General features: G+C 40.7%; 1 protein-coding gene across 3 annotated transcripts; it reads right to left on the bottom strand.

The window, feature by feature from the left end:
* Positions 1-168: 168 nt before the first annotated feature.
* On the bottom strand, positions 169-27,732 carry meis3 (myeloid ecotropic viral integration site 3). Of its 3 annotated transcripts, none has more exons than XR_004560005.1 (13): positions 27,268-27,732; positions 26,928-27,023; positions 18,245-18,384; positions 17,703-17,877; positions 17,554-17,604; positions 17,415-17,465; positions 16,066-16,432; positions 13,417-13,562; positions 8,253-8,329; positions 7,356-7,414; positions 7,203-7,286; positions 4,190-4,449; positions 169-188 (listed from the first exon to the last, which is right to left on the bottom strand). XR_004560005.1 is itself a non-coding variant. In XM_034167855.1 (13 exons), exons 2-13 carry the CDS (start codon positions 26,937-26,939, stop codon positions 4,250-4,252), a joined length of 1,254 nt encoding a protein of 417 aa, XP_034023746.1. In that variant the 5' UTR covers positions 26,940-27,023; positions 27,268-27,729; the 3' UTR covers positions 3,881-4,249. The 3 variants fall into 3 exon arrangements, 2 of the variants coding, with proteins under 2 accessions (XP_034023746.1, XP_034023745.1); XM_034167855.1 differs by lacking the exon at positions 169-188 and having other exon boundaries at positions 3,881-4,449; positions 16,066-16,174; positions 16,283-16,432; positions 27,268-27,729; XM_034167854.1 differs by lacking the exon at positions 169-188 and having other exon boundaries at positions 3,881-4,449.

Below are 27,732 nucleotides of genomic sequence, written 5' to 3'. Positions count from 1 at the left end.
GATGGCTTGTGTTTGGTTGTTGATGCAAGTTTGCATGGCAGTGAAGCTGAACTTGAGACCAATAATTTGCAGAAATCTCTCAAGTAGATCAACATCGCACGCACACACACACACACACACACACACACACACACACACACACACACACACACACACACACACACACACACACACACACACACACACACCTTCAGCTGCTTACTCCATTTAAGGGTCGCGGGGGGCTGGAGCCTATCCCAGCAGTCATAGAGTGCGAGACTGGGTACAACCTGGACAGGACACCAGTCTGTCACAGGGCCACATACAGACAGACAAACACATTCACACCCTAATATCTATGTGTGGTGCAAATTTGGTGAGAATCCATTAAGTAGTTTTGATATAATCCTTCAAAACCTATTTAACCTCCTAGGGCCTGGCATCCACATATGTGGACATGACATTTTTGGTTGTCTAGTCCATAAACTAAGTTTTGTTTCATGAGAACCTCCAGGTCTTAGGAGGATAATGCTGCATTTACACATAACGACAGCAAGTCACGAATGCCACGAAGTATACATTCTTGGCCGCTGATCACAAATGTGATGATTCAGGGCAGAGGCATCAGGTGTCCTCAGGAACTGCTGCAACCTGTTACCATGCATTACGATTAATGGCACATGTTGCTGAAGAATTATCAGGAACCATTATGCACCATCAAGAATAATGTTCACGATGTTGCGTGCTATGACGCGTAAAAGCGCATTGTTACGTTCTGTCACATTGTGAATGAGGCGAATTGTCTCCACACACACCCATATTCATCTACTGTCAGTTGCTGAACAATTCAGATCGCTCCAGTTTGCGCCTCAAAATCCACAGCAGCAGAACTTTGTGACTGCATGCTTAGATGGGCTCTGTGCCATGGAGTGGTGCAGAGAGGAGGAGGAGACTGAGAGAGCCAGATGTATGGCTTCACGCAGCTCTCGTCTCGCTCATTTTTCCCAAACATCAGGCACAGCAGCAGCAGGTGGAACACCTGCAGGAGCGCGCTGATGAGTATTGGAATGAGACTTTTAGCCGACTTGGCGTCACTGTCCTTCAGCATACTGCAGCAATGAAACTGAATGCAGTGCAGCAGGGTTTAATCGTGCGCACGTCAGAGTAGAACGCTGTCATGCTCTAAGGATCACCACTAATAAAGACGGATCAACACGCTCAGTTTCGACCTCCACGAAATGAGGCGAAATGAGGGTGGTGCGTGACATTTGTGGAAGATTTTTTGACAGCCAAAAACATGCTCCATGAAAATCACGAATATCACGCACCAACATGCACTATTAAGAAACCTATTCAGATGCATTAAGTCACGATAAGAATGTCAGGAATGTGCCAAGAATGACGCAAATATGACATTCGTAATGCATCTTGCCTATGTGTAAACGCACCATAAAGTGAACTCTTGATCCAGAATCCGGATCCGGATCACCTCCAAAATTTAATGGAGTTTTCCATGGCCTAATAGCTATCTGTGGTGAAAATATCGGCAAAATCTGTGCAGTATTTTTGACGTAATCCTCCTAACAGTCAGACAGACAAATAAATAAATAAATAAACACCAATGATTTTATTGCATCCTTGGCGGACGTAATAACATCATATTTTGGAGGCCATTTGGACACCATCTTAAGTATCAGGCATGTGGACAATTTTTATTTTTGGTAACAACATGATTGTGTTTCAGCGTCATCTAAGAAACCCCCAAAAAGTTGGTTTGAGTGTGAAAAGGGGGGTGCTTTAGCATCTCTATAAAAATACAAGCTAACAACCAAGTAGACAGACACTTGTGATACTCTGGAAAAAGACAAACACTGACCAGCTTTACAAAAGAAAAGTTTTAATAGTTGAATCATAACTATATTCCCAATCACTGTTCAGAAATGTTTTTGCAGAGTGGAGAGGGAGCTGAATTTTAAGAAGTCCTTTGGCTGCAGCTCCCCTCACAACCCCATAACAGACAAAAATGTAATAGAAATGCTTACAGAATGTGGTATTTCTGTGTAGAAATGGCTTTCAGTGTCGTGTGTGTTTATATTTTAATGGTAACAGACACCTGTTGGCATCTTAAGGACGTCAGTGGTACAAAGAGCGAGGCAGACTGGAAGTCATTCATAGTGTTTAGCGTCATGCTAAGGAAGAGCGGCATCTTTTAAACTAGCTCACGTGAGGCTGCGTCAGTCTGAAGTGGCACACATAAATATAAAAATAGATTAACAAACAAAAACTCAAATCAGTTTTAAATAAAGTCTGCATGTGTGTATCTTTGACAGTCACATGATCAGGAAGACAGGAAACAGTGAAGAAGGCGTGTTCACAGGATCGCCCCCCCCCCATCCAAACATATCCGACGTGTGCCATGATGGCGTCTGGGTGCAAACCTCCAGTTTTCTCTGTGATCCGCCATTTTCCGGCGATTCAGCAGGCATGATGGGAAATGTATTTTAAAGCATGTGTCTCACCCACAGGACACGGTGGAGGATTTGAAGAAGAGGAAGCACTTCTACTCTGAAAGAGGTATGGCTTAAACCTGTGTGTGTGTGTGTGTCCATCTGCAGTGCCTTGAAAAGGTTGTGCCCCTTCCTGATTTCTATTTTTTGCATATTTGTCAAAACACAGTTGTCACAATAAGGAGTTCCTAATAATTAAAGGCTTGAGTGAACATAATGTACAGTTGGTAAAACCTTATATACTACTATAAGCAACAGGTTCATCAATGTGTCCCACAGTAGCTTGCACTCAAGGTTCTTGAAATGGAGCAATATCTCCATCTGGTGGACATTTACCATAAATGCAGGTACCATAGAATTTAGAGCTCGGTGAAATTCTACTGTGCCTATATATATGGAACCATACCAGTCACTTTAATGTTTCAGTCAACATAGTGACCCGTCACACACGCGTTATGCTCCTGGTATTTATTAATTAAAACACAAAACTGGAAAGTAAAAAAAAAGCACTTCTTCCTAGGTGCCGATTATAACCAGTTAGTTGATACTGTGTTTTCTCTAATAACATACAATGTGACTGTACAGGTTATTTTCAAAAGCACTTTTATTTTCATTACAAAGTGCAAGGAGTTCCATAATGTGCATTGACAGTACAACTGTAAAAATTCAACAGAAAGCTTTTACATAAGGTTGGGCCACTCAACAAGGAAGTAATTAAATTACACTGTTTATTTATTCATTTGGATTTAACTGTATATTCCATGATTGTTGTCTTAAACAATCTTAAACTGTCTTAAACTTCCCAAGAAGATAATAATGCAGCTGTGTGAACCACTTCTGTCAAATTTTTTACTGAACGCATCACTGCTGCTTCACGGATGAAGCACTTTATGGCAGCTCACCAGCACTTTCCACTCCAAACAAAAGTTTAAATATATGACTCGGAACAATCAGTCACATTGTACATTAGAATAGCTTAACCCTCTCGAGACCATTTCAAGTATGAGCAAAAATGATTTTAACATCATTGAATGAAGCTGGAAGCACACGTCACAGTGCTTTAACATCTTTTTGTGTACTAGAAAATATTTGTTTGTAAAGTAACATATATTTCAATCAAACATCAAAATGACGGCTGTGGTCCTTTAACTGGTAGCGCCACCTTCAGGAGAAAGTCAGCCCACACACCATCATCATAGAGGCCCTGGGAGCCAACAAGGTGTTTTTCCATAAATGAAAGTCAAATCTGGTTTAGTCATTGTTACATTTTTCCTTTTTCAGACTGCTATATTTCTGTCTCCTCGCTGTCTTTTGGCCTAGCGGACGGCTTGATGCGATGTTTTAAAGTTTCACACCGCTGAAAAACCTTCTCTTAAAGTGATGATTAGTTCTGTGTCATGTTTATGCAGACGGCCTTTGTCTCATGTTAAATTTTATATAAACAACTCGTGCACTTAAGGATGAGATGTAAGACATGAGACATAAGCAAAAATAATCTGGTAAGGGGCAGAAACCTTTTTCACAGCACATTCTATGTGTGTTACAGTGAGTAGAACAGCTACATTGAGGTCAGCGTCTTCTGGGCGGGAATGTAAACCTTTGGAGTAATGTGTCTTTTCTTTTAAATAGTGGACTGTATGTGTCACTGCACATACAAAGCTATGCATACGGTTTCTCTCTCTCACTCACTCTCTCTCACTCACACACACACAGTAATATAGCCTCTCACACATTCTCACCCCATCTCCCCCTGCAGCTAGTGGCTAGTGTGCATGTATGTCCAGTCCCTGTGCCAGGAGCGGCTCAGCAGGGTGTGTGTGCGGTGATGGGTGGAGCAGCATGGCGGGGTGGGGGTGCGGGCCTGGGTAAGGGTGGATGGAAGGGCCTGGGTGGGGAGGGTAGCCTGGTTGGGACAATAGAGTGCCAGGATAATCCCCTTGTAGAGATGACATCCCCTGTAGACCTGATAAAAAAAGAGCAGGAGACAGAGACAGCTGTTGTTTATTGTACAGTAAAACTTGCCTAATCCATCATCGCATAAACTGGATATTCACACTCACCGGACAAAAGCAAAAGTTCCAATGCTTTTGTATGGTTTTCCATGTAATAAACACCCTATATATATACCGGATTTTGCATAACAGATTTTTGCTCACATCCGATTGCAATGCATTTTCATTAAAAACCCCTCACATGTGCTGGACAGAGCAGTCTGGACGTGCCCAGTAACAGAGGTATGAAGTGAAGTTTAACACTGACACTCGCCCATTTTAGGAAAGTGGGAACCGTATTGATTATAAGCCCGGCTGTTTATTTTTTTCAAACCATGCTCAGACTCTGCACCTAATCGTGGCAGGATGTAATTCAAGGCTGCTGATTATTAACAAAATGCTGCTTGCTGCCTGCACTGTAATATGGTGTTACGTTTCACACATATCCCTGGATGTGACAAACCAAAGACAGCCGCTTTAGATCAGAGCCCTCTGCCTGGCTGTGAACCCTTGCTGGAGCCTGATGTGCACCTGCTAAATAACGGACTCCGCAAGGGCTGTGATTTGTCACTTTTATGTTTTCACTCCTTCCTCTCCCTGCATATTTTAAAAGATTTTCAGTGCACCCGCCAATTACATTTCCATCATGGATCAAATACATTTGGCAGAAAAGTCTGCAAATATGACCAATTCTGCAACAAGGAGTCAAAAAAAGATGCTCAAATGACCAGGAATTCATGGAGGAAAATTGTACATACCGTATCGCTGGTTTGGAGGTTGATGATTGTATAAATAAGTGGAGCTTGATGAGGGACAAATTAAATCCAGAAACAGCCACTGTTCCTGCTGCAAACTGCATAAAGACGCAACGGAGAGCTTTAAAGGGTAACGCGCACGTTGATGTCATTGCATGGCCACAGACTTACGGAGTTGCAGAAACATAAATCAGGCTTTAGGATTTTAAGGTACTGCTCTGCAGCAGACGTAGAAAAAGTGGATTTTGTCTGTTTTATACATATAACAGAGTTTGTCCATTTTATAAACATAACGGATTTCGATTATAATGGACAAAATTCGCTGGTCCACTTGAATCTATTATATGCAAGTTTTACTGTACATGAAAACAGATATGAATGTTTTTAGAATGTAATTCCACCATCAATGATATGAAAACATGCAGTATATAGTCCTAACTGGACAAAATATATCTTAAAATCAGATTGTTAATAGTGGTGGTGGGTATTCATTCATGAATTCGTTCATTCGGTTCAGTCACCCGGATGTTGGGGGGGTGCCGGAGCATATGTGTATATCCTATGATATAAAATTCCTCTTCTTTTGGAGTCAAGATAGCTGACCATCCCTCTCCATCTCATCCTGTCCTAGAAGGAGAGAGCATATCTCACCCATATTGACCTCTCTTCATTGGCTTCCTGTTAATTCTAGAATAGAATTTAAAATTCTTCTTCTTACTTATAAGGTTTTGAATAATCAGGTCCCATCTTATCTTAGGGACCTCGTAGTACCATATCACCCCAATAGAGCGCTTCGCTCTCAGACTGCAGGCTTACTTGTAGTTCCTAGGGTTTGTAAGAGTAGAATGGGAGGCAGAGCCTTCAGCTTTCAGGCTCCTCTCCTGTGGAACCAGCTCCCAATTCAGATCAGGGAGACAGACACCCTCTCTACTTTTAAGATTAGGCTTAAAACTTTCCTTTTTGCTAAAGCTTATAGTTAGGGCTGGATCAGGTGACCCTGAACCATCCCTTAGTTATGCTGCTATAGACGTAGACTGCTGGGGGGTTCCCATGATGCACTGTTTCTTTCTCTTTTTGCTCTGTATGCACCACTCTGCATTTAATCATTAGTGATCGATCTCTGCTCCCCTCCACAGCATGTCTTTTTCCTGGTTCTCTCCCTCAGCCCCAACCAGTCCCAGCAGAAGACTGCCCCTCCCTGAGCCTGGTTCTGCTGGAGGTTTCTTCCTGTTAAAAGGGAGTTTTTCCTTCCCACTGTAGCCAAGTGCTTGCTCACAGGGGGTCGTTTTGACCGTTGGGGTTTTACATAATTATTGTATGGCCTTGCCTTACAATATAAAGCGCCTTGGGGCAACTGTTTGTTGTGATTTGGCGCTATATAAAAAAATTGATTGATTGATCTTTGTCTGTTAGACCAATGGCCTGACTGTACTCCCTCAACACAAAAAAATAATGAGGACAGATTATTAACACGAAACATGTAGCACTGGTGCGTGCTGCTCAACATGATGTTGCTGGAGGCACCATATTATATTCAAAACATTCTTTTGTATCTTTTTCTTTTCATGTGATCCCACCCTTGATATTTGAATAACCGTCCTAATGACATCACAGACATAATGCTGGTGAGACTCTATTCTGATTTTAAGCTCAACCTGCTTTATGATGTCATAAAGACAAAAGTTTACCCTCCATGCTGGATGGAGGTTTGTGCTCTCACAGTGCATGTTCTGTTTCGTTCATGTTGAGCCTATAAAAAGATGAATGAATGAAAGTTGCATATCACGTGCTCAAAGTGATATGTTAGATGTGATATGTGAGATGTGTTGTTTTGTTCAATCAACTGTTCAAAACCAAAAATGTATAAACAAGTTATCAACTCTATAAATGAATTTATATCCATTGACTAATTAATTGATTAACCAATCACTTAAGCAGCCATATACTGTGTGACACATGGTGGTATTTACCTGCTGTCCGAAGGCCGAGATGGCCCTGTCCGTCAAGCCCGTATCCTCCAAGAGCCGCCCCCTCTGGACTGTAGGGACCCTGACCTGAAACACATCACAAATTTACAACACACACAGGCTCATCCAGATGCCAAGGGGAGCACTGACACCAACCTGAGCGATTTGACTGGTCAATCATAGGCTGAACTATTCTCCTCCGGGCGTTGATGAACCTGCAGAGAGGAGAGCAATGTGAAAAGAGTGTGAACAGAAAGAGAGAGAGAGTGATGGAAAAGGCCAACCATTAATGGAGAAAAAGGCTGACCAGGAGACTATTAACCTTTTCCCTTTTACAACCACTTAACCCTTTCAGAGGGCACAGTAAATTAACATTAGCACAGACCAGATATTGATTGCTCTGTAATAATTGATTGATCTGCATCGATTGGGTCACTCTGTATATGTAATTGTGCATGCTGCAGCAATGGTACACACCAAAACCAGAAAATGATCAGATTAGAAAATATAGTGTTGTGCATGTAATTCCCAACATTTACGCATGTTTGACTAAAGTACAGAAAGTTAATTGATGTGAAAGAAACTAATCAGCAACATTAAACATTCTGTGTGCTGCTACGTGATACAGGTACTTTAATCAAATGATTATCAGATATGGATTTGCTATTCTGTTCTATTAATTTGAAAGAAGAGAATTCTGCAGCTCCAGGCAAAACATGCCAAATAAGACATTACTTCTATTAAAACCTACTTTCTTATAAAATGGAATACAATCTCTTAAAAATCTGATATTTTATTTAATTAAAAATTTATTCTCAAGTTTTAGGTGTCAGTGCATTGATAATCAAAACCATACAACTTAAGAGCCATAAAGTGAGATTAATATCGACTCTTGTAAGTTCTGCACCAGAGAGCCACAGCAGTATGTTATTGACACGGTGACAGCCGTGCTGTTAATGTGAAAGCAGATTCTATACATTCATACATGACAGTTTAAGTGATTATTGATGACCGATGGGCTAGATTTAGTGTATTGATTGGGTGCGCACTCACCAGTTGTTGACCTGTAGGATGGTCAGTCCCGTGTCCTGAGACAGCTGCTTCTTCTGCTCTTCTGACGGGTAGGGGTGCTGCGAGGACACAGGCACACTTAAAAAACTTCAGATATACCACTCTGTAACATGACATGCCCCTTGCACCCAAAGAGTGTGGCATTCAGGGATGCATGTACAGTAGCACTCGCCACTATCCGCCACAAACGTGTCACATAAGGCCTCATATGCCAGTCACCTTCTGCACACAGTCATCAGCAACCAGAGGAGCCTCTTCAGCCGCAGACTGCTCCTTCCCAAGTGTAGGACCAACAGACTGAAAAACTCCTTTGTCTGAGGAGTTGTAACAGGAACAGTATTTATATTTATGTTTGCAAATTGTTTTTTTTTTTCACTTTTTGATGCTCTGTGTGCTTCTTATCCTGTGTGCTGCGTTACAATGCTGTTGGAACCTCAATACGGCAGTGCAGTCTCATTTGAACCCTGCGTGATATCATGGGATTTGACCACTTATGAGCACCTGTGCTCTGTTGTACAATATATACACAGCATAACTTCACACGGGAAAATGGTGTACGGTTTTGTTTTCAGCTGCAATCACTAAAGTAGTTGTGAAAAGTGTTTTTTTTTTTTTTTTTGGTTCCCAGTGGAGAAGGGAAGACGAGGCGAATGGGAAACGTTGTGTCGGTAAGCCTACACAGCTAACCAGTGTAGCTGTGTTCTCTCATCTGCAAAACCGCCTCGATACGTTTGAGCACCGGGTCATAAAGAAACCGCAACACATGTCTACTTTCCCAAAGCATCTTCACTTTTCTTTGTATTTTCACTTCATTTATGTGTAATTTGCCCACAAACGCAGAGAAAATGCTGTGTTTTTTACCCCCAGAAGTAGAGAAATGATGTCATATGAGTCATATTTTACCTCTTGAGCACTTGCCCTCAAACAAGACTGCGGTGCCCAATTTCCCTGAGGGATTTTTTCTATGGGATTAATAAAGTTCTATCTAATCTAATCTAATAGTCACCTGCACTCGCCAAGGTGAGGCAAGTGGTTTGGTCATGTCCAAAACGCTTTGCCACCAAATGCCAAAAATGTGCCATCTGCATTAACACACGACGCACACGCCACTAATATGGACAAAGCATGGCATATACCACCACTAACGTGCCACGCACACCCCACTTGTCACAACGGGTCACCGTGCTGTCCAGAGCTATAAGAGTGTTTGTGCTGCGTGCAATGCATGTGTTGTGATTTGTGTATGTTTGTGGCAGATATCAGTGGCACTGGGTGCCACGCACACGTGTCCTGTGTGACAGGAGCTTCTGTTTTTAACAAGCACTAAGTGCTTGTCTGATTGAACTGCAGTCAACAGCATATGGCCTCCTGTCTGAATTCACAGTTCTTCACTCCCTCAGCGCCTCTTGCTGGAATAAAGCCACCATGATGCATTACACTACACTCAGATAGTAATGACTGGCAGCAAAACCTGCACACGTTACCATGTTTGCAGTTTGGATAGTCTGCTCCTTGCAGAAAAAGAAGTGAGCCCAAGAACAGAGCAAGAGTTTGTAGTCCAACAAGACAGTGACCTGGCAGATGATACATCCAGGTACTTGGGGTTCAGTGTTGCCACAGTTACTTTGAAAAAGTAACTTAGTTACTTTACTGATTACTCAATTGTAAAAGTAACTTAGTTACTTTACTGATTACTCAATTGTAAAAGTAACTAAGTTAGATTACTAGTTACTTTTTTAGTTACTTTTCCCAGCTGCCGACAACAACCCTCTGCCACCTCAACATGACAATGATACCTGTTTTGCCAAAACTCACTTTATAGTCACCCTTTCTTGACTTCAATGAAAATAAATACTTGTTTTATAAAAAGTAAAATAAAGACCTCTTTCTTGACCTCATATTTAACTGTTGACAGCACTGTAACAGTAAAACTTGCAATTTCGAGCCTACATTGTTTATAAAGGTAACTATTAAATTCTAACATTTTTCTAACATTTAAATTCTCTCTAAACATTTTACTTGTCGAAATTATTATTATTTTAAGCAATATTAGTTGTAGTAAAAAATGGCTTCAAAATTGCACCTTTAATCTAGGGGTGTTGTGGGGGAGGGGGCACATCCTTGCCCCACGCCCCCATTCCATCTGGATTCGCCCCTGCTTTGGCGTTTGAGCACAAAGAATGGATAACATTTATTTATGCAGAAAACAGGACCAGATTTACAGGTAAGAAAGTTTTATTGCGTTTTCACATCATGTGGTCCTCAGAAAGAGAGTTTAGGTGCATTTGAGTGGAAAATAGTGTTAGTTGTTGACGCGTCGCGGAGGATCAGCTGTTTTTAACGACCACATACAGAGCGGCTCAACTCAGAATTCTAAATAAAGGAGGAAAAAAAGTATAAAAATGTCTTTGTAAAGCTCAGTGCAGGTGTGCTGATCACCGTGCTTTAAGAGGTGAGGACGAGTCGAGCAGCTGCAAAAAACCGCGGATTAAAAGTTCACAGCTCGCTTAAAGTGGGCAGTTCAGTCGAACCCCGACCTCCTGCCCACAGACCAAGTTTAATGCTGTTATCGACCCACAATGAAAAATAATAGTAACGCACAGTGACATGGAGAAGTAACTTTAATCTGATTACTGATTTGGAAAGATTAACGCGTTAGATTACTCGTTACTAAAAAAAGTGGTCAGATTAGAGTAACGCGTACCGGCGTCACTGTTGGGGTTACACAGACGAGTCAGTCAACTTGTCAACTTTACTGCTCTGCAATGACATTTTAAGCTTGACGACAACTCGCCATCTGCCCCACTGAGCCAGCAGCAGTGGTGCCGGGTTGGACTCGCGCCCAGTCTGTGTGACTTCCTCCAACACAGGAGTCAGATGCAACCTCATGTGAGAGGGCAAGGGGAGGAACTGGATGTTGATGACAAACCCCAGCTTATCATCTTGCACTTCCTGTTACTCCACACATGCACACAGTGACGCCTTCTGGTGTTTGACTCAGTGTGGCAGATGGCAACCAACAACACTAACAATGTGGATGCAAACTAACATCAAAAAGTAACAAGGGCATAGTCTGCACTACCTCACAGCGCCCTAGGCAAATGTTGACACACATCACTTATTATTGATAAGTGATGCTTTTCTGCAAAAGGTTTTCACAAAGTACAGTTCAGTGATTTTGATCTTTGACATTTTGACTCCAAAAACAACAGGCTTTTTTGGGTCACCGTACCTAACACACATACCACGGTTGGTGGCTATCAGGCAGTTAGGAAAGATGTTATTTCACTCTCAGTATTTTTATAAAGTACACTCCCATGACCTTGATGTTTTGATCCCAAAGATAACAGGCTTCTTGGGGTCACCACGCCTAACACACAGGCTGGGTTTGGACTGAGGGGTGCATCTGGACTTGTTTGAAGAGTTGCTGATCAAGGTGACCCCTCTCATTAAGATAAAGGACACACTTACAGGAGCACCCGGAGGGAACCCACGCAAACCCCCCACAGAATGGACCAGGTGGGTAGTGAACCCACAGCCTTCTTGCTGTGAGGCAACAGTGCAAAACTATGAAATTTACAATATTTTCAGTAAAAGTATTTACATATTGTTTTCTTTTTTCTTTTTTACATAATTATTCTGACTTCCATTTCACAGGTCTGAGACAGTTAAGTCTGGGGTCCCCTGATGGAGCTCTTGCCTCTGCAACCCGATCCCCAATAGGCGGTTGAAGATGAGTGATGAGGGACATAATTATTCTGGCAACCAGAATAATTATGTCCTGTAAAAACAATTTATATATCTATATCTATATATATTAAAAAATAGGTCAAGTTCAGTTCCCTCTGAACTCATGGAAGAGGATCACTCAAGATTATGTTATATCCCAAATTCCTTGGTTCTGTGATGATTTAGTGGTGTGTAATCTCATGACAAAAAGCCTGTTTACACACATACAAATGGAACCCATTTCTATAGTTCTTGCAACACAGAGGTGCAAACTAATAAATCCTTGTGATACACCATTATGATACAACACAACACACATCGCATCACAAAAATTAACAGAGAGACAACCAGGGCCCGATTAACCATAGGGGCATGGTGGGCAGTTGCCCACGGGCCTCCACAAATAGGGAGCCTCCACAAAAAAATTATTACTATGACAAACCGTCGAATCGGTGTCGTCGACTGTGTCGATGACATTACCAATTCGCAATATTACATCTTACAAGTTACACCAAATGTAACAGTTTCACCGTAATAGCTTCAAAACAGTAATAGCTTCTGGACTTATTCATCGAGTATAATCTCAACCGGAAGTCAGTATTCCCCAATGTTCTATTACTACACCAACTGGTAAACAATTTTGTCCAAATGTAAATTTTTCTAAACGTAAAGCTAGAAGAGTTTTGATTTAGGTTTTGTAAGTGATATGTGTGTTTGTATATAATAAAATGTTTTTAAGCAAAATCTCATTTTCAAGTTCTGTTACTAATGTGTTATGTTAGGTCGCGCGTACTGTAGGGGCCTCCACACCTCACTTTGCCCCTGGGCCTCCACAACTGTAAATCGGGCACTGGAGACGACCCCAGCTGACCAGAATACAGGAGCCTTTACACACCATCTGTGTGATCGCTACATCGAGAAGTGTGCGACTGGCTCATCTGGAGTGACACAACATTTTTCATGCCTCATTTAGAAGCTAATTAACAATTTAACCACCTCACCAACAATTCCTCGCTCCATTTCTATCACTTCTAAAATTATTCATTAGAGAGCATATTCACATAATCACTTAATCCTCTGATTTTTCATTTAATTTAATTGACCTCCATTATCATTTCAGGTCCTCTCGCTCACTCTAAACCTCTTTCTGAAATTACTCTGTCATCAAGTGCTACACACACACACACACACACACACACACACACACACACACACACACACACACACACACACACACACACACACACACACACACACACACACACACACACACACACACACTCTCTCTTCCTTTGCGTGGCTACAGCTCTGCAGGATTGTTTTAGGTATTGTGCAGATTCACTGTTGAGTGTATTTATGAACACTCAACAGTGAATTGAACATAGAACAGCTGTAATTAAAGTGTAGCATCGCTCACCGTCAGGTGCTGGAAGAGCCACGCTCGCATGATGTTGGTGGCCACTTTGGGGAAGATCCCTCTCTTCTTGTTGTTCCTTCTGTCTCTGTCTGTCTCGTCCTCCTCACCTGTACTGGGGGAGGCCACTCCTCCATCCAGACCATCACCTGGAGCAATGGCATGCAAAGTTAGCACCATGCCTGTGTGTGTGTGTGTGTGTGTCTATAATGGTTTTAGAATACTTAAAAGCTTTACATTCTTGTATTGTTAGGTCGCATGTGACATGTAAAAATCTCTTTATTTACTGCTAATTATTAACTCTTCATCTAATAATGATGGGCTCCTTGACATGTTGCGAACGCGTTGTTGTTTCTTATTTAAAGAGATCATATTATACACGTGTTCAGCAAGCTGATATGAGCTGTGAGGTGACTTCAAAACACATACAATATATATGTTCTTACCCAGTGAGCAGAAGATGTAATTTCAATGTTGATTTTTGGTTGGAAACTGTGTGATATCCATCTTTTCACCCACTTTTCACAGCTTTTCACAGGAGGTTGTGTTCCTCCCTTTGCACAGTCCCTGCCGGTACTAGACACCAGAGTACCACCAACGTATGGACCAGACTCACACCATATGTGTCAAAGCTGCGTCTGACACATGGTGCGACTGATTGGTCCACTGCCAGCAAACTTTTAGCAAAGGCGTCCAGTGGCACGTGTATGCGTAGTGTATGTGTGGGGTGCACAGACACGCAGGGCTGGAGTGATCACTCAGCTGTGTGTGTGTATGTGTGTGTGTGTGTGTGTGTGTGTTCATAACAGCTGCATGCATAATAATGTCACAGCCTGACAATACAGTTCCACGTCACACCTCCTACAGAGTTTAGATTGTGATCAAGTAATAATATGTATATTACAGCGGTGAGATCTGTTCAGCTCCGTGCCTGACGTGCGCTATGATGCATTACTGCGCATGAGACCACGGAGAGGCGCAGCGGCACGACAGCACAAATTCATTCTAATTCATTCCGTGATGCCTGCACAAAATTAAAAGTGAAGCGGGGGGATATGGTTAGGGTTGGGGGTTGGAGTAGGGTTAGTAATAGTGAGTTAAAAAAACCCGATCAGGCTTGAGAACAGAGGATCTTTCAGGTTCAAACCCCTGTCTGACTGGAAAATGACTAAAAGCTTTGGGGCAATGTCATTAATCCCCAAGTTACTCCTGGTGTGTTGTGAAGTTTTGCATGGCAGCACCCTGACATCAGTATGGGTGAATGTGAGGCATCATTGTAAAGCACTTTGTGCTTCTGATAAGGATGGAAAAAAGTGCTATATAAATGTAGACCATTTATTGTATAACATTGTTTTTATAATTGATGAGTTATATCTCTGCATTTTGATACCAGGATCTTGGACTGAATGAAAATTAAGACAGAATAATAATGAACAACAGTATGTCCATTTTTCATATATACTGTATCACAATCACTCCATGTAAAAATACAGTTCAGCTCTCCTAATGTTGAACATCTGCCCGGCCAAAGTTTCAAATCAATTTTTCTTAAAACAATACAAAGTGGACATAGCCCCACCTGATTCTCTCAAACGAAATGTTAATTACAACTATAGCAGCACTCAGCAAAGTGCATACATCCATCAATGTCTAAAACAGCCACTTTTGTCCATTTAGAAATAGGTTCCCTGACTCCGTCCTTTCTGCTGGTACAGTTTAACATTTTCTAAAGACCTAACATTATCATCATATTGTACTGTATGAATCTGGTCATTATTAAACCGTCTTATCTCACAAAATGTTTTATCCTTCATCTGGATCTGACCTCAGATGGCCAGATCTAACCGTTTCAGCAAGTTTGTGAAACTAGGCTCCAATGACAATACGACTTATTTCCCAATTTTAGAAGAACATTTTTAAATGTATCACTGGGCTCGATTCCCACTCACGGAACCTGTCTGTCCTTGACAGAACATTTAATCTACACTCAGCTGTAAAATGGGTGCTGATCTTAGCTGGGAAAGTAACCTACATCAGACTGGCGTCCCATCGAGGGGGAGCTGCAGACCCTCAAACACTTCACACCACGGATTCCGAAGATAATCACTGGCACTAACTGAAGGCCTGTATAGGACTTATGTCTTCTTCTGCCTTATAATTACCAACCTTTTTAGCAAATTCCACAATATTTGGTTCTGTCAATAGAGTCAAACTTGCATATAATTTGTACATTGACATTAATCGATCCCGCCCCTTTTTGAAGCTCTGACACTAATTTGAAATGTTCTAGCTTAAGCTGTACCTTCCCACCACATTTTAAATAAGAACTGATTTATTAGTCATCGAGTAGTCCTACAAACATCCAACAAGCATGTCGGTGAAGAGTAATAGTTACATTGGATTCAAATCTGTCATCATCGTTATGATCAATTGTGCAACAAAACAGAGAATCACATCCATCCTACAATAAATGAGGTTCACATGATTAACTGAATGAAATGTGTCAAAGATAAATACAGTCTATGTGTGAATGTTGCACGTGTCTGCACGTGATGTGCATGTCTGTGTCCTTTTGTGCGTCTGCACTGTGCAGTGCCACCTTTTGTCTCTCACATAAAAACACATTCATTGAGTTGTTGTGTGTTTGTGTACCCGTGTCACTGCAGTTGTCTGCTGTGCTGTGTGAAGCCAGGCCGCAGGTCCCCGGTGTTCCCAGAGGAGTCGCTGCACATTCATCAGGCTCCCGTAACCACGACGCATTCTGCAGGTAGAGAGGACGCAAAATATGGAGAGGATGTGGATGAACACAGACCTGGAGTGAGGATCCGGAAGGTTGGTGATCATTGCCTCGTTGGTCTCCACATCTCACCTGCTCTGACAGACTGGTGCAGGATCCAGTGAAATCTTCTATGTCAGACTTGGAGCCGCCTTCCCGCTCATCCAAGACGAGGTCCGTGGGCATTTTGCCCTTCAGACAGGTGATGTAGCGATGGCAGAAGTTATCACACAGGTCATGCACCTAAATGGAAATACTAATACTCATCAGAGAGCGCAGTCTGGGCATCGTTTTCTATTCAATATTTTAATAAATGATACATATGCGGCAAACTCTAAATATCTTTTACAGTTCAACAAACTTTTCCTTCACTGGTTACAATGTTTAAAACACTTGGAAACAGTTCAGGTGGCTCATATAGTGAATTCATTTCAGAATCATTTGTTTGTTTGTTCCCTGCTCCTCCCAGGTCCGCTGATATCCACCAAACCTCATACAGGTGAACCCCGTTAACTCACGTATGCGTTATCTCACATTCTGGCTTAACTCGTTGTTGATTTGTAGAACCCGAAAATTTAGACTACTGTATAAAAGTGAACATTTTTGTCAAATTTGACCGTTTTGGGGAGTATAAATTCCAGCCCAATCTGAGCTGAATCAGAGCATCCTTTCATTGTCATAGTGTCCACATCATCTCCACCAAGATCTACGAAGATTTCCAAGCAAGCAAGCAAGTTCTAGTTGTTAAAGCAAGTAAGTTTTCAAGTGCACAAGTAGCCATCATGTGCAGTCGCGTGAAGGATCTAAAGAGGAAGTTCACATCCAGATCTGTAAATAAAAAACTTGAAATCCTCCGCACTGACCAAGCCCTCATAGCTGAAGAAGAAGAAGATCCCGAACCCACTCCAGATGAAGAAATCATCACCATCCAGGAAGGAATCACGCTTCAAGTGGTTGAAACTATTGTAATATGGCAAGGTAAGCTGATTTTAACTTTTTTTTGGCCAACTTCAATAACTTACATTTTCAGCTAAGTCATAGGTCAGTTTTGTGGACCTCAACTTGCACAAGTTAACAGGGTTTACTTGAATATGAATGATATTCAACCCAGAAAAGTTTGTTTTAGCAAAACTCAAAGTCTTTGAGGTCAAAGGTCAATAGTATACTCCCCCCAACCAAGAACTTTACCAACTTTGGTACAATAAAACAGCACCATCCCACCAACCTTTTCCAACTCCAGTAAATGAAAGCGAAGAACTTGGATAGCCTGGATCATCTGTGGAGATAAAGTTTCAGATTCATTTTTAATCCATCGTCCACATTATATATGCGGGTTGTGTCTCTTGTCAGTCTGTGCATCATACCAAGTTGTCCAGCTCAGGATTGGATGAGAATATGGGCTTCTCCGAACGAATCTGCAACAGAAAAAAAAAATACAAACATCCTAAAACAATCTGAAAAGAGGCGGTGAACAATACCTGCTCTGTGATTGATTCTTTCAGCTGTCACTCGCCTGTTTAGCAAATGCGGCGATGTCGTCATTGAAGGACTCGGAGGAGCATACATCACTGTGGCTGGTCATGCCAGGGAGGTGGGAGGTGGCTGACAAAGAGACGGAGTCTCGGGGGGAGCAGGTGGCGAGCTCGCACTTCTCAAACACTAAGGCCAGCAGTGGGAACAGTGGGTGACTGCGCAGGCCCACACACACACACACATACACACACATGCCCGCATGGTTAACATACATAACATACTATACACAAACAAAGGATGTTGACTATATGTTGACGTCGTGTACACATGATGATACATTGACAGAACGTGACAACAAACCGCAGAATACACATTTTCATACACATCATACAAACACACATGATATGTTGACGTCGTGTACACATGATGATACATTGACAGAACGTGACAACAAACCGCAGAATACACATTTTCATACACATCATACAAACACACATGATCTGCTGAACGTGCACAAGTATGTTAAAACAGACGAGCCACATAAATCATTTGTTCCCGGCTCTCAGTCCCGCACATGCTCACCCGTAGATCTGGTCTTTGTGGTGTTTGAGGGAGTCGGGGATGGAGGTGCCGTACTGTGAGGGAGGAAGTGGTCTTACATCGTCCCCGTACCCCACCACCGACATGCCCTCTGACCTTGAGTAGTGCACCAGCTCTTCATACTGAAACGCAGTTAGACAGAAAACACAAGTCACGTTCAACATCTGTCCGTTAAATCTTATATGTGATGTTTTTGTTATATTATTCGGCAAGGGCACAATTTAGAACTAGAAATTGGGGGGGGGGCAAAGTGCGAGGCCCGCAGGGTGGAAGCCCATAGGTCGGGGGTCTGGGGGCTGCTTTAGGCCCCCAGAAGCCAACGGTTTCTAGATAAGCTCAGATGCATTCTGAGCATCTAGAACAGTAATTTTAATGTTTTGAGAAGACCATAAAGTGGACACCATTTGACTTATGCAATTTGAAACTGTGGATATAAGTACTTTATTCTGAGAATAGCCAGCATTAATTTTATTAAAATCCGGGTGTAAATAAGGTATCACCACATGTGTAGAACTCAAAAAGAATGATAGGTTGAGTTTTCATTAAAAAAACAACTGCAATGTGGTAAAATGTATTCATAAATATGAAAGAACAGGCTGTTAATAATTATTAACTATCGCATACTGTATTTTTTTTCCTCAAGATTTGTTTTTGCATAAGTTTGAAAAAACAACAGATCATAAGTTTTTGATAAATTACTTATCATGAATTTAATTTTCGAAGTGGCACTAATGACAACACTCATACTGAACATAATTTCACTTCCATACACTGATTTTGGAGATCAAGTAATAATTGCAGATGGGCTTTCTGAGGTCCCAGAGAGCTTTTCTGATTTCCTTTTCTAACTTTCAGAATTTAGTAAATTAGTATATGGTCCATTGATACTTATGTGTAGAAACTAATCCCTAGAGGCAACTATTTTTGGTTTCAAATCTGGGCAAATACAGTCCCAGAAAATTCCGAATGTGACAAACAAGAAACGTGTTGTAAACAAGTCAATGCTGCTAAAAATACAAACTTGCAGAAACAAAGATACTATTCTGACATAGTTTGCACATAAGACTGGCATAGCATGTTTCAAGTACACACATAAATGTCAGAAGGTGGGGGAGACATACCATATTCTGTCCCCCCTGGTTGAAGTTTTGACTTGTTTGTTTGTTTTGGGATGGTTTTAAAATGGGTCTCAGGACCTGTATAGGGCTTTGTACTTTTATATTTTATTGAGGTCCATGCATTATTTCATGACAGACTTTAAAAGAGAGGAAAAAAAGGTTTATCTTGCTATGTTGCCAATAAATAAATAAATAAAAATCTGTCCATTGATTGGAGTCTCTTCAAATCTTAATGACTTCTTTCTTCATTTTAAAAAAAGTGGAACTTGGAGCAGCTTTAAGAAAAATTATTGTAATTTGTTATACATAAATATGAATTTTTCTTCAAAATATATTTATAAATTGGTTGAAACCTTCAATTCTAAATATACTTTGACAAAACTAATAAACTGAGATGTAAGTACATAAGGTAGTTTTTTTTAAGTTGGTCCAAGGTTGACTTTTTGCAGGGTTGGCCTGCACCCCACACCTTTACCAACAATAATTAAAATCCACCTATAAGGTTTTAAATAATTCTGGTGACAAACGATGATTGAAAACACAACAAATTCCTATAAAAAAAAATCAACAACAATTTTTTTAGCTCAAGAGTGATTTACTGAGTCACTACACAAAGAAAAAAGAGAATTGTGTGACAAAAAAAAAAACAGCTTCACTTGGTAACACACAAATGAATTTATTTAAGCCAAATTAAATTAACATAATATTTATGTAATGTGTAACTTTAATTTGGACAAATTTAATTCATTTTGAGTGTTACCAGTTGAATTAATTTCTTTAAGTTTTCTCTTTTTTCAGTGCAATACTAATGATTATGAGATTAACAGATCAGTAAGTTGTTATTTCACTATTTAATATTTGTGTTTTGCAATTTTTAATCAAACAAAAAGAAGTGATCACTTTGGGAATCTATAATTTACTTTTATTAGTTTTACACTTTGATATTTTATAGACTAAATGATTATGCTGCATGAAGCCAGTACTCAAAAACAAGACAACGAAAAACAAAAGCAAAAACAGATGAAGCACAAATGTCTACAAATAGGACAAACACACTGTGATGCATTAACATGAATAAAAGTAAATATCTCACCAGGCTGGAACTGCGTACAATCTTGTTTATTTAAGATTTTGGTTTTAGCAGTGTAATTGAACAATCATCAATCACCAGTATAATTAATGCCTAATGACTATGATGGTTGCAGTAATGTGTGCTGCATGCTCAAGTTAAAGCAGTGCAGGTTTATATGCAATCCATGTGTGAGTGCAGGTTACCATGACAAAACATTATTTAATTGTATGTTTTGTTTTGTTGTTTGCTACCTTCATCAGGATCACTAAACTTCAAAAAAAAAAAAAAAAAAAAAAAAAAAAAAATATTTTAGATAGCGTACACATATACCGGCTCAAGCAGCCTGAAACTGACCAGCTCCACCAAGAAGGTAATATTTTCACTGGCGTTTGTCTGTTTGTACGACTGCGTTTTAGGGTCACATTGAATTTTTTTTTTTCACTTCAAGGATAAAGTCGGAATTTTAAGATTTTGAGAATAAAGTCGTAATTTTACGAGAAAAAAGTCATAATTTTACGAAAATAAAGTCATAATATTACAAGAATAAATTTGTAATTTTACGAGAATAAAGTCATATTACAAGAATAAGGTCATAATATAATATTTAGACTTTTTTCTTGTAATATTATGACATTTTTCTCGTAAAATTACGACTTTATTCTTGTAATATTCTGACTTTTTTCTCATAATATTACAACTTTATTCCCATAATATTACAACTTTTTCTCTCGTAATATTACAACTTTATTCTCAAAGTCCCAAAAAAAAAAAAAAAAAAAATTAAATGTGGCCCTAAAACTCCATTGTATGTTTGTTTGTCTGTTAGCAGGATAACTCAAAAAGTAATAAACTGATTTCAATGAAATTTGTTGAGCACATTCTTTCTGTTATACTGGGAGCTGACTTGCAGCCGTGCTCACTAATTGCCATTTTAGGTCCCCAGATCAGTTCCCTTCTTTAACTTCTTTACAAAAAGAAATTATTAGCTTTTCATGTCTACTGGCCAGACGACATATTCTTCTGCTGTGGAAGTCCCCCAACCCTCCCTTTATTTCACAGTGGCTTCCGGATATTGTGTTTTTCCTCAAAAAAAAAAAAAAAAAAAAAAAAAAAAAAAATCAAATACACAATGAGGGGAAATACTGACAAGTTTTAGCATAAATGGCAACCTTTGCTTTTGCTTTGATTTGCAGGTCTTACCTGACTGAGGGCTGGGTCAAGTAGATTTGATTATGTGCATTTTTACTTTGTATACTCATTAAGCCTGGGCAGTTGTGTGTGTGTGTGTGTGTGTTTCCTTTGGGGGGGGGGGGGGGGGGGGGGGGGGGGGGGGGGGGGGGGGGGGGGGGGGGGGGGGGGGGGGGGGGGGGGGGGGGGGGGGGGGGGGGGGGGGAGGGGGGGGGGGGGGGGGGGGGGGGGGGGGGGGGGGGGGGGGGGGGGGGGGGGGTTTGTGGGTTTTTAATTTTGTTGTTCTATATATATATATATATATATATATATATATATATACAGTCATAATTGTACCATTCATTGTGGTTTTCTATCAAATTGTTTAGAAAAAAGAAAGAAATTTGGTGAGCAAATAGATAATGTTGCGGGAAATATGTGATGCAGTTTTGGAGGTAATCTGGAATCTATTCTAGACCTAAGATCCAAAAGAATATTTGGCACATAGCATTATTTAACTCAAAACGTTTTGAGAAGATAATGAAATTTGGTGAGCAGATGGATAATGTCCTAGAAAATTAGGGATTTTATTTTCAATTTCATCAGGAACATTCCAGGATCCAGAAGACATGTTAAGCAATATGTGGCCTTGGCAGAGCTATGCGCTCTCTGAATGCCTTTTAAGATTTTGTTTTTAATTTTCTGCCTAGAATCCATTTCTTTGTCAGGGCTTTTCATCCAAACTGTTCACACAGAAGATATGAATCAGATCTATATGCAAATGAGACAAATCTGATTTGCTGTTCACACTTCTGACAAAGAACTATTAATTAATTTCTTTAGGTTTTCTCATTTTTCAGTGCAATATTATATTATATGAACGCAGGCTCAAAAACAAAACGTTCCTCTGATGATTGAAAGCATTTTATGTCTGTAATATCATCTCCTCTTTCCTAAAGTAACAGGGTGACAGCCTCACTGGGACCTGCACACGCACACAGACACACGGCAGCAGCACCTCCACGTTTCCTAAATGCACGTGTGATTCCTTTATTTCCCCCCATGTCACAGCGGCGACTTGTGCCACTCAGATCAGCAGAAGTGCTTCTGTTTGTCTGCACCTGCTACGTGCACTGACCTAGACCCCCCTTTTTTAATTCACTGTTGTTTAAGACAATCCATAAAAGCTGTGACCTGTAAGGTCTCTCTGGAGTATTGAGTTACTGCAGAAGTGTCGGGACATTACGCCTTATTACACCATGTCAGGTCTAAGAGCACACACACTGGTGCTGCATCCACCAGAACAAGGAATCACCTTGTGTCCTGAATGGCAACTGCCCAGGAAGAAAACCAGTCCTTCCCAACCTTTTGAAAGTCACCATGTATCTGCTGCAGCCAGGTGAAAGGAGGGCACCCCCTTGGCCTTCTCCAGCTGCCAGGACCTGTGTGCAGGTTGACACTCGGAGAAACACATGACATGGCCAAAACATCATAACTGTGACCTTGGTGTTTTCAGAGGTTTCCTGGTGACTACTGGAATAACTTTGAGTCACATGAATGGTTATTGCACCCTCCCCAATCAAAAATATGGAGGGCCTATATAGGAAAACCAAATATGTTGACTCTGAGTCTAGACCAAGATCTTCAAGGGTCAAGCATGAGTCAAAACCAAGACTTTGGGATTCTGGAGTGGTTGAGACCAAGTCAAGACCATGTCTCCGGGGGAGGCAAAACTGGGTCAACACTGGGCTAGACCTACAAAAACAACTTTTTAGACTTAACATCAGCCCTGTCAATGTTCAAAAGTGAAATATTTCTAGGTAAGACAGACTCAACAGCTCAGTTGGGGGCAGCCTGAACATTGTAAGAGGTCTAAAGTAAAAAAAATCAAAAACATTAGTGTGTTAATTATTGTTAATATGATAACAATTATTATCCATCCATCCATTTTCTATACCTGCTTATTCCATTCAAGGGTCACAGGGTGGAGCCTATCCAAGCAGTCATAGGGCATGAGGCAGGGCAATTATTATTAGAATTTTAAATGAATATGTATCCTTATTCTAGTGCAAGACCGAATCAAGCTCAAATAGAACTGCTTTCAATTCCAAGATGAGACAGAGTAACTAAAAAGTTGGTGTTGATACCAAGACCGGTGTCGCTGACCAAACGGTCCTCCTAAAAATCGGTCCCCCCTGATGGTTCACGGATTAACACCTCGTTTCTGCTTCAAACTGCACTCCAGTCATCATCTATCTCAGCGACAGATATCCGAAACTTTTGTACAACAATTATTTCCACCTAAATTCACCATTGTTTCATCATAAAAGGCTGTGGAAGCAATCAGAGTACCGCGGCTAAAAAAGCTGCAAGCTGATGCATTCACTGGGCATCTGACCTTTCAAAGCCTCATAGAATTTCACCTCGTTTCTGCTTAAAATGGCCTCGTTTCTGCTTAAAACTGACTTTAGAATGATTTAAGAAGTTTTACCTTTATCATCTGATGCTTAATAATCCCATTAATCCATTTGATTGCTTTGGGTGAAGAGACTGTCTCAGATGTGCTGCTGTGATCTGAAATGACACATGCGCAGACGCAAAAAGCGGACCGATTTTTAGGGGCGGACTGTTCGGTCTGCGACACCGGACTTGAGAAATACAGCACTACTTCACATAACTTTTTTTTTAGTGCATCCTGTTTGTCAGTTACATTTACAGAGATTGACCAGTTTTGTTAATTCAGGTACTGTATGTCATCAGAAAAGATTTACTACAATGAATATATAATACATGCAAACAACTATTATGACAGATCAGGGGTATCACTTTGTGAGCTCGATCACATATTTTAGTATTTTTAACTCTAACTACCTCACAGGTAAGAGTTTTGTTCATAAATATATAAATTAAAATTACAGTGCAAGAATGTCAAAGCACTGACATATAAGCACTCGTTGATCTTTTTGTGGTAATAGTAAATCAAACATTCCTCAATATGTGCATGCAGCGTTGTGAAAATGCCTCTGCGTGACCTCTAGCAGTCTCCGGACCCCACTTTGGGAACCACAGTCTTAAATGGTTTATCAAATAGTTGTATGTTAGAGACCCATATGGCCACTGGGCTCACAGAAAGCACCTGCTCTGAGGCCCTGCTCCGGGACACCTTCTGCTTTTATGGAGCCTGCAGCTATTAACACAATCACCGATATCGAATTGCACGTCTCTCTTTACGCACGGCCCTATCGGGTTTCTGCACGTCCATCGGATCAAAGCCACAGCTCAAGATGACAAATTCCAGGGATTTTCCATAATATTTTTTTTTTAAGTCATGGAGCTGCTGGAGAGGCTTCAGATGGGAGAACAAGAATTTCACTACAGCTTTTAATTCTGTTTCAAATGAAGAGTAAAAGTGTGTGAGTTGCTGCAAAACAAAAACATGCATGAATCATCATCTGTGTGACATCTTTAAGTTCTATAATACAGAGAACCTGTGATTTTGTTCATAAGAGAAAACATAACTGTGACTCATTTCTTACATTTTTAAGTGAAACGGCAAGAAGTCACTTATTAAAAAACAAAAAAATCGATTTAGCGGTGATCAAAGTTTTCTTTATAAATAAATGGGCCATGTGGAAAATATAACAGAACATGTCAAATTCACAGTGCGACATTTCTCAAAGTGAAAAATAACATTTCATGATTAGTTTAACTCCAGAAGTCGCTTAAATGTAGTAATACGTATACCTTCATTTTACTTTCAAAGTTTTCCTTCACTAAAGTTAACGAAACTTAAATTGTGAAAAAAATGAAATAAAGAAATCAAAGTATGTGTTCATACTGAAAGAAAAAAAAAACACTTTAAAACACAGCACATTTCTATTTGTGCATTTAATAAAGTAAATATAATAAACTGACTACAAATAGTTTGAAGTTATTTAAAGCATCTTAAAAGCAAAGCTCCTGGATTTAGACACAAAAACAAATAAATGTATAATACTGTACCTGTTGCAGATTTCTGTGTTTGTCAAGTTTAGCATTGCAAATAACAAACTTTATAAATATTTTAAAAACCTTTCACCATGAAACGCATATATATATATCAACCATTAATGTTTTTGATTTACCTGAATTTTTCTCCAATAAAGGATTAACTTTAGTTTTTAAGATTTAACATTTTAATAATATGGAACACATCGTGTGAAACATTTGATGAGCTTTTAGACACAAATGGCTGCAATTATATTATATTATATTATATTATATTATAATGGCAAATTTACCCAAAAGCTTTGACTCCCTGGTTTAAGAATAACAAATAATATTGCATTATTCACTGAAAAAATGTATTAGATTTACATGATTTAAATATGTTCCCAGATAACATGTTATTTGGACATATTCGTGTGCAACCGATGTTCACATTTAAGTCATGTTTCCTTTGTTCCGCTGTATTACCACAATGGTTTAGCAGCTTAATCTTTTAATGTATTTGCATGATCAATTTGGTATTGCAAATTAACACAGTTTATTCACCTAAATGCAAATGTGCTCCACAAACAAAGGAGGCTGTCTCCAGTGTTGATAACTGACAGCTGATTAGAAGTTTAAGACACTGAACGGAATTTTTCCACTTTACTGACTGAAATGTCACCATTAAACAGTCACAATTCATAAAATTGTTTTATGTCTGAAAGAACTATAGGTCAGCCTAAGTAAGATGGCAGTATTTTTTCAGGATTTTTCCTTGTGGAAGTGCATTGTTTTTTTTTTTTTTTTTTTCCTTTTTCTTTTTTAAATCAGCACTGTTTTCCTCTGTGATCTGAGTCCTCCTGCTGCCCCTCAGCCTGTTTCTCCTCCACCACCTCCTCCATGCTTCTGAACCACTGTAGTAAAAAAACTGACCTACTTACAGAGTTGAAGAGCTGCATCTCCCCTCTTCTTCATATCACCCACTATCCCCTTTCTCTCACCCTCCGGTAGCCACAACACCTGACATCACACAGCAACAAATCCACAGGCTGACTGACACCTTTGATCAGATTAGTCACGTGCAAAATATTTGAAAAGTTCTATTCGTTTCTTTGTAGCACGGTCAAAGGATTCCTCTGTGCCCTTTTTTTTATTTTTTTGGAGAGGCATATGTGTCCACTCTGCTCCACAAACCATCATGTCCACAGTCCACCCGCGCGTGTCCGCGTCCACTGGGCCTTTACAGACGATCTCATGCACCTCTTCGCTTGTTTTGCGGTTCTTCTTTTGAAACCCCAGCCTACATCCATACTAAGCCACAAAAACAAACTGCACTTACCCTCTTCTCCATGCGGGTCGACAGCGGGTCCCACACCGGAGGTGATGCTGCGCAGTCCGGCTCCTCCAGCGAGTTCCCTCCGCCTCCTCCGGGCTCCTGCAAATAAACGTGTTTATATTGATTATCGATTAAGTTTCAAACATGTTGGCTATTACGCACGGTCAGCCTGTGGGAGAGGGGGAAAAAAAAAGAACAAAACCAGGCTAAAGTGACCATCGCTTTTATTAACATGATGTGCGCGCGCAGATTTGATGACTATCATCCAAAAGCGCTTTGCGCATAAAATCTGGAATAAAGCGCGCAGGTTATGATGGTAATAAAATCAGATTTACTGTCCCACCGAAACGTAAATGTTGGCTGTAAATAGTCGTGTCCGGTAGTCCAGAGATGCGGGAGAAGCGAGCAGCGGCTCCTGCAGCGCCTCCGCCTGGTGCGCCTCCCGCTCCGCCTCGACGCTCGGTGCCAGTGGATCGAAAGCGTCCCTCCTTCTGGGCTCCTTGTGCTCCCTGTCCGCGGAGCATAAAGGCGACAGGCTGGAAAATGTCACAGCTGGGAATGAGCGATGGTGTTTTCAGTCTCGAGAGGAGAAGAAGAGGAGGAGGAGGGAGGAGGAGGAGTGATGGTGGCGGTGTGCGGGGAGGTCAAAACGCGACGGGGTCTCTTGGCCCTCCTCCTTCTCATCCTCCTCCCCTCTTCCTTCTTATCGCACACAAACGCCAAAGACCCCCTCGATCGTTTTGTCTCCTCCGTGCTCCTGCTCTTATCACTCCTCCATCATGCGCTCCTTTCTTCCTCCTGCAGATGC

This window comes from Thalassophryne amazonica, chromosome 4 (assembly GCF_902500255.1).
Source record: "Thalassophryne amazonica chromosome 4, fThaAma1.1, whole genome shotgun sequence".
Lineage (NCBI taxonomy): Eukaryota > Metazoa > Chordata > Actinopteri > Batrachoidiformes > Batrachoididae > Thalassophryne > Thalassophryne amazonica.
The sequence above is the reverse complement of the archived record's forward strand: the minus strand, read 5'-3'. Positions and strand labels throughout refer to the sequence as shown.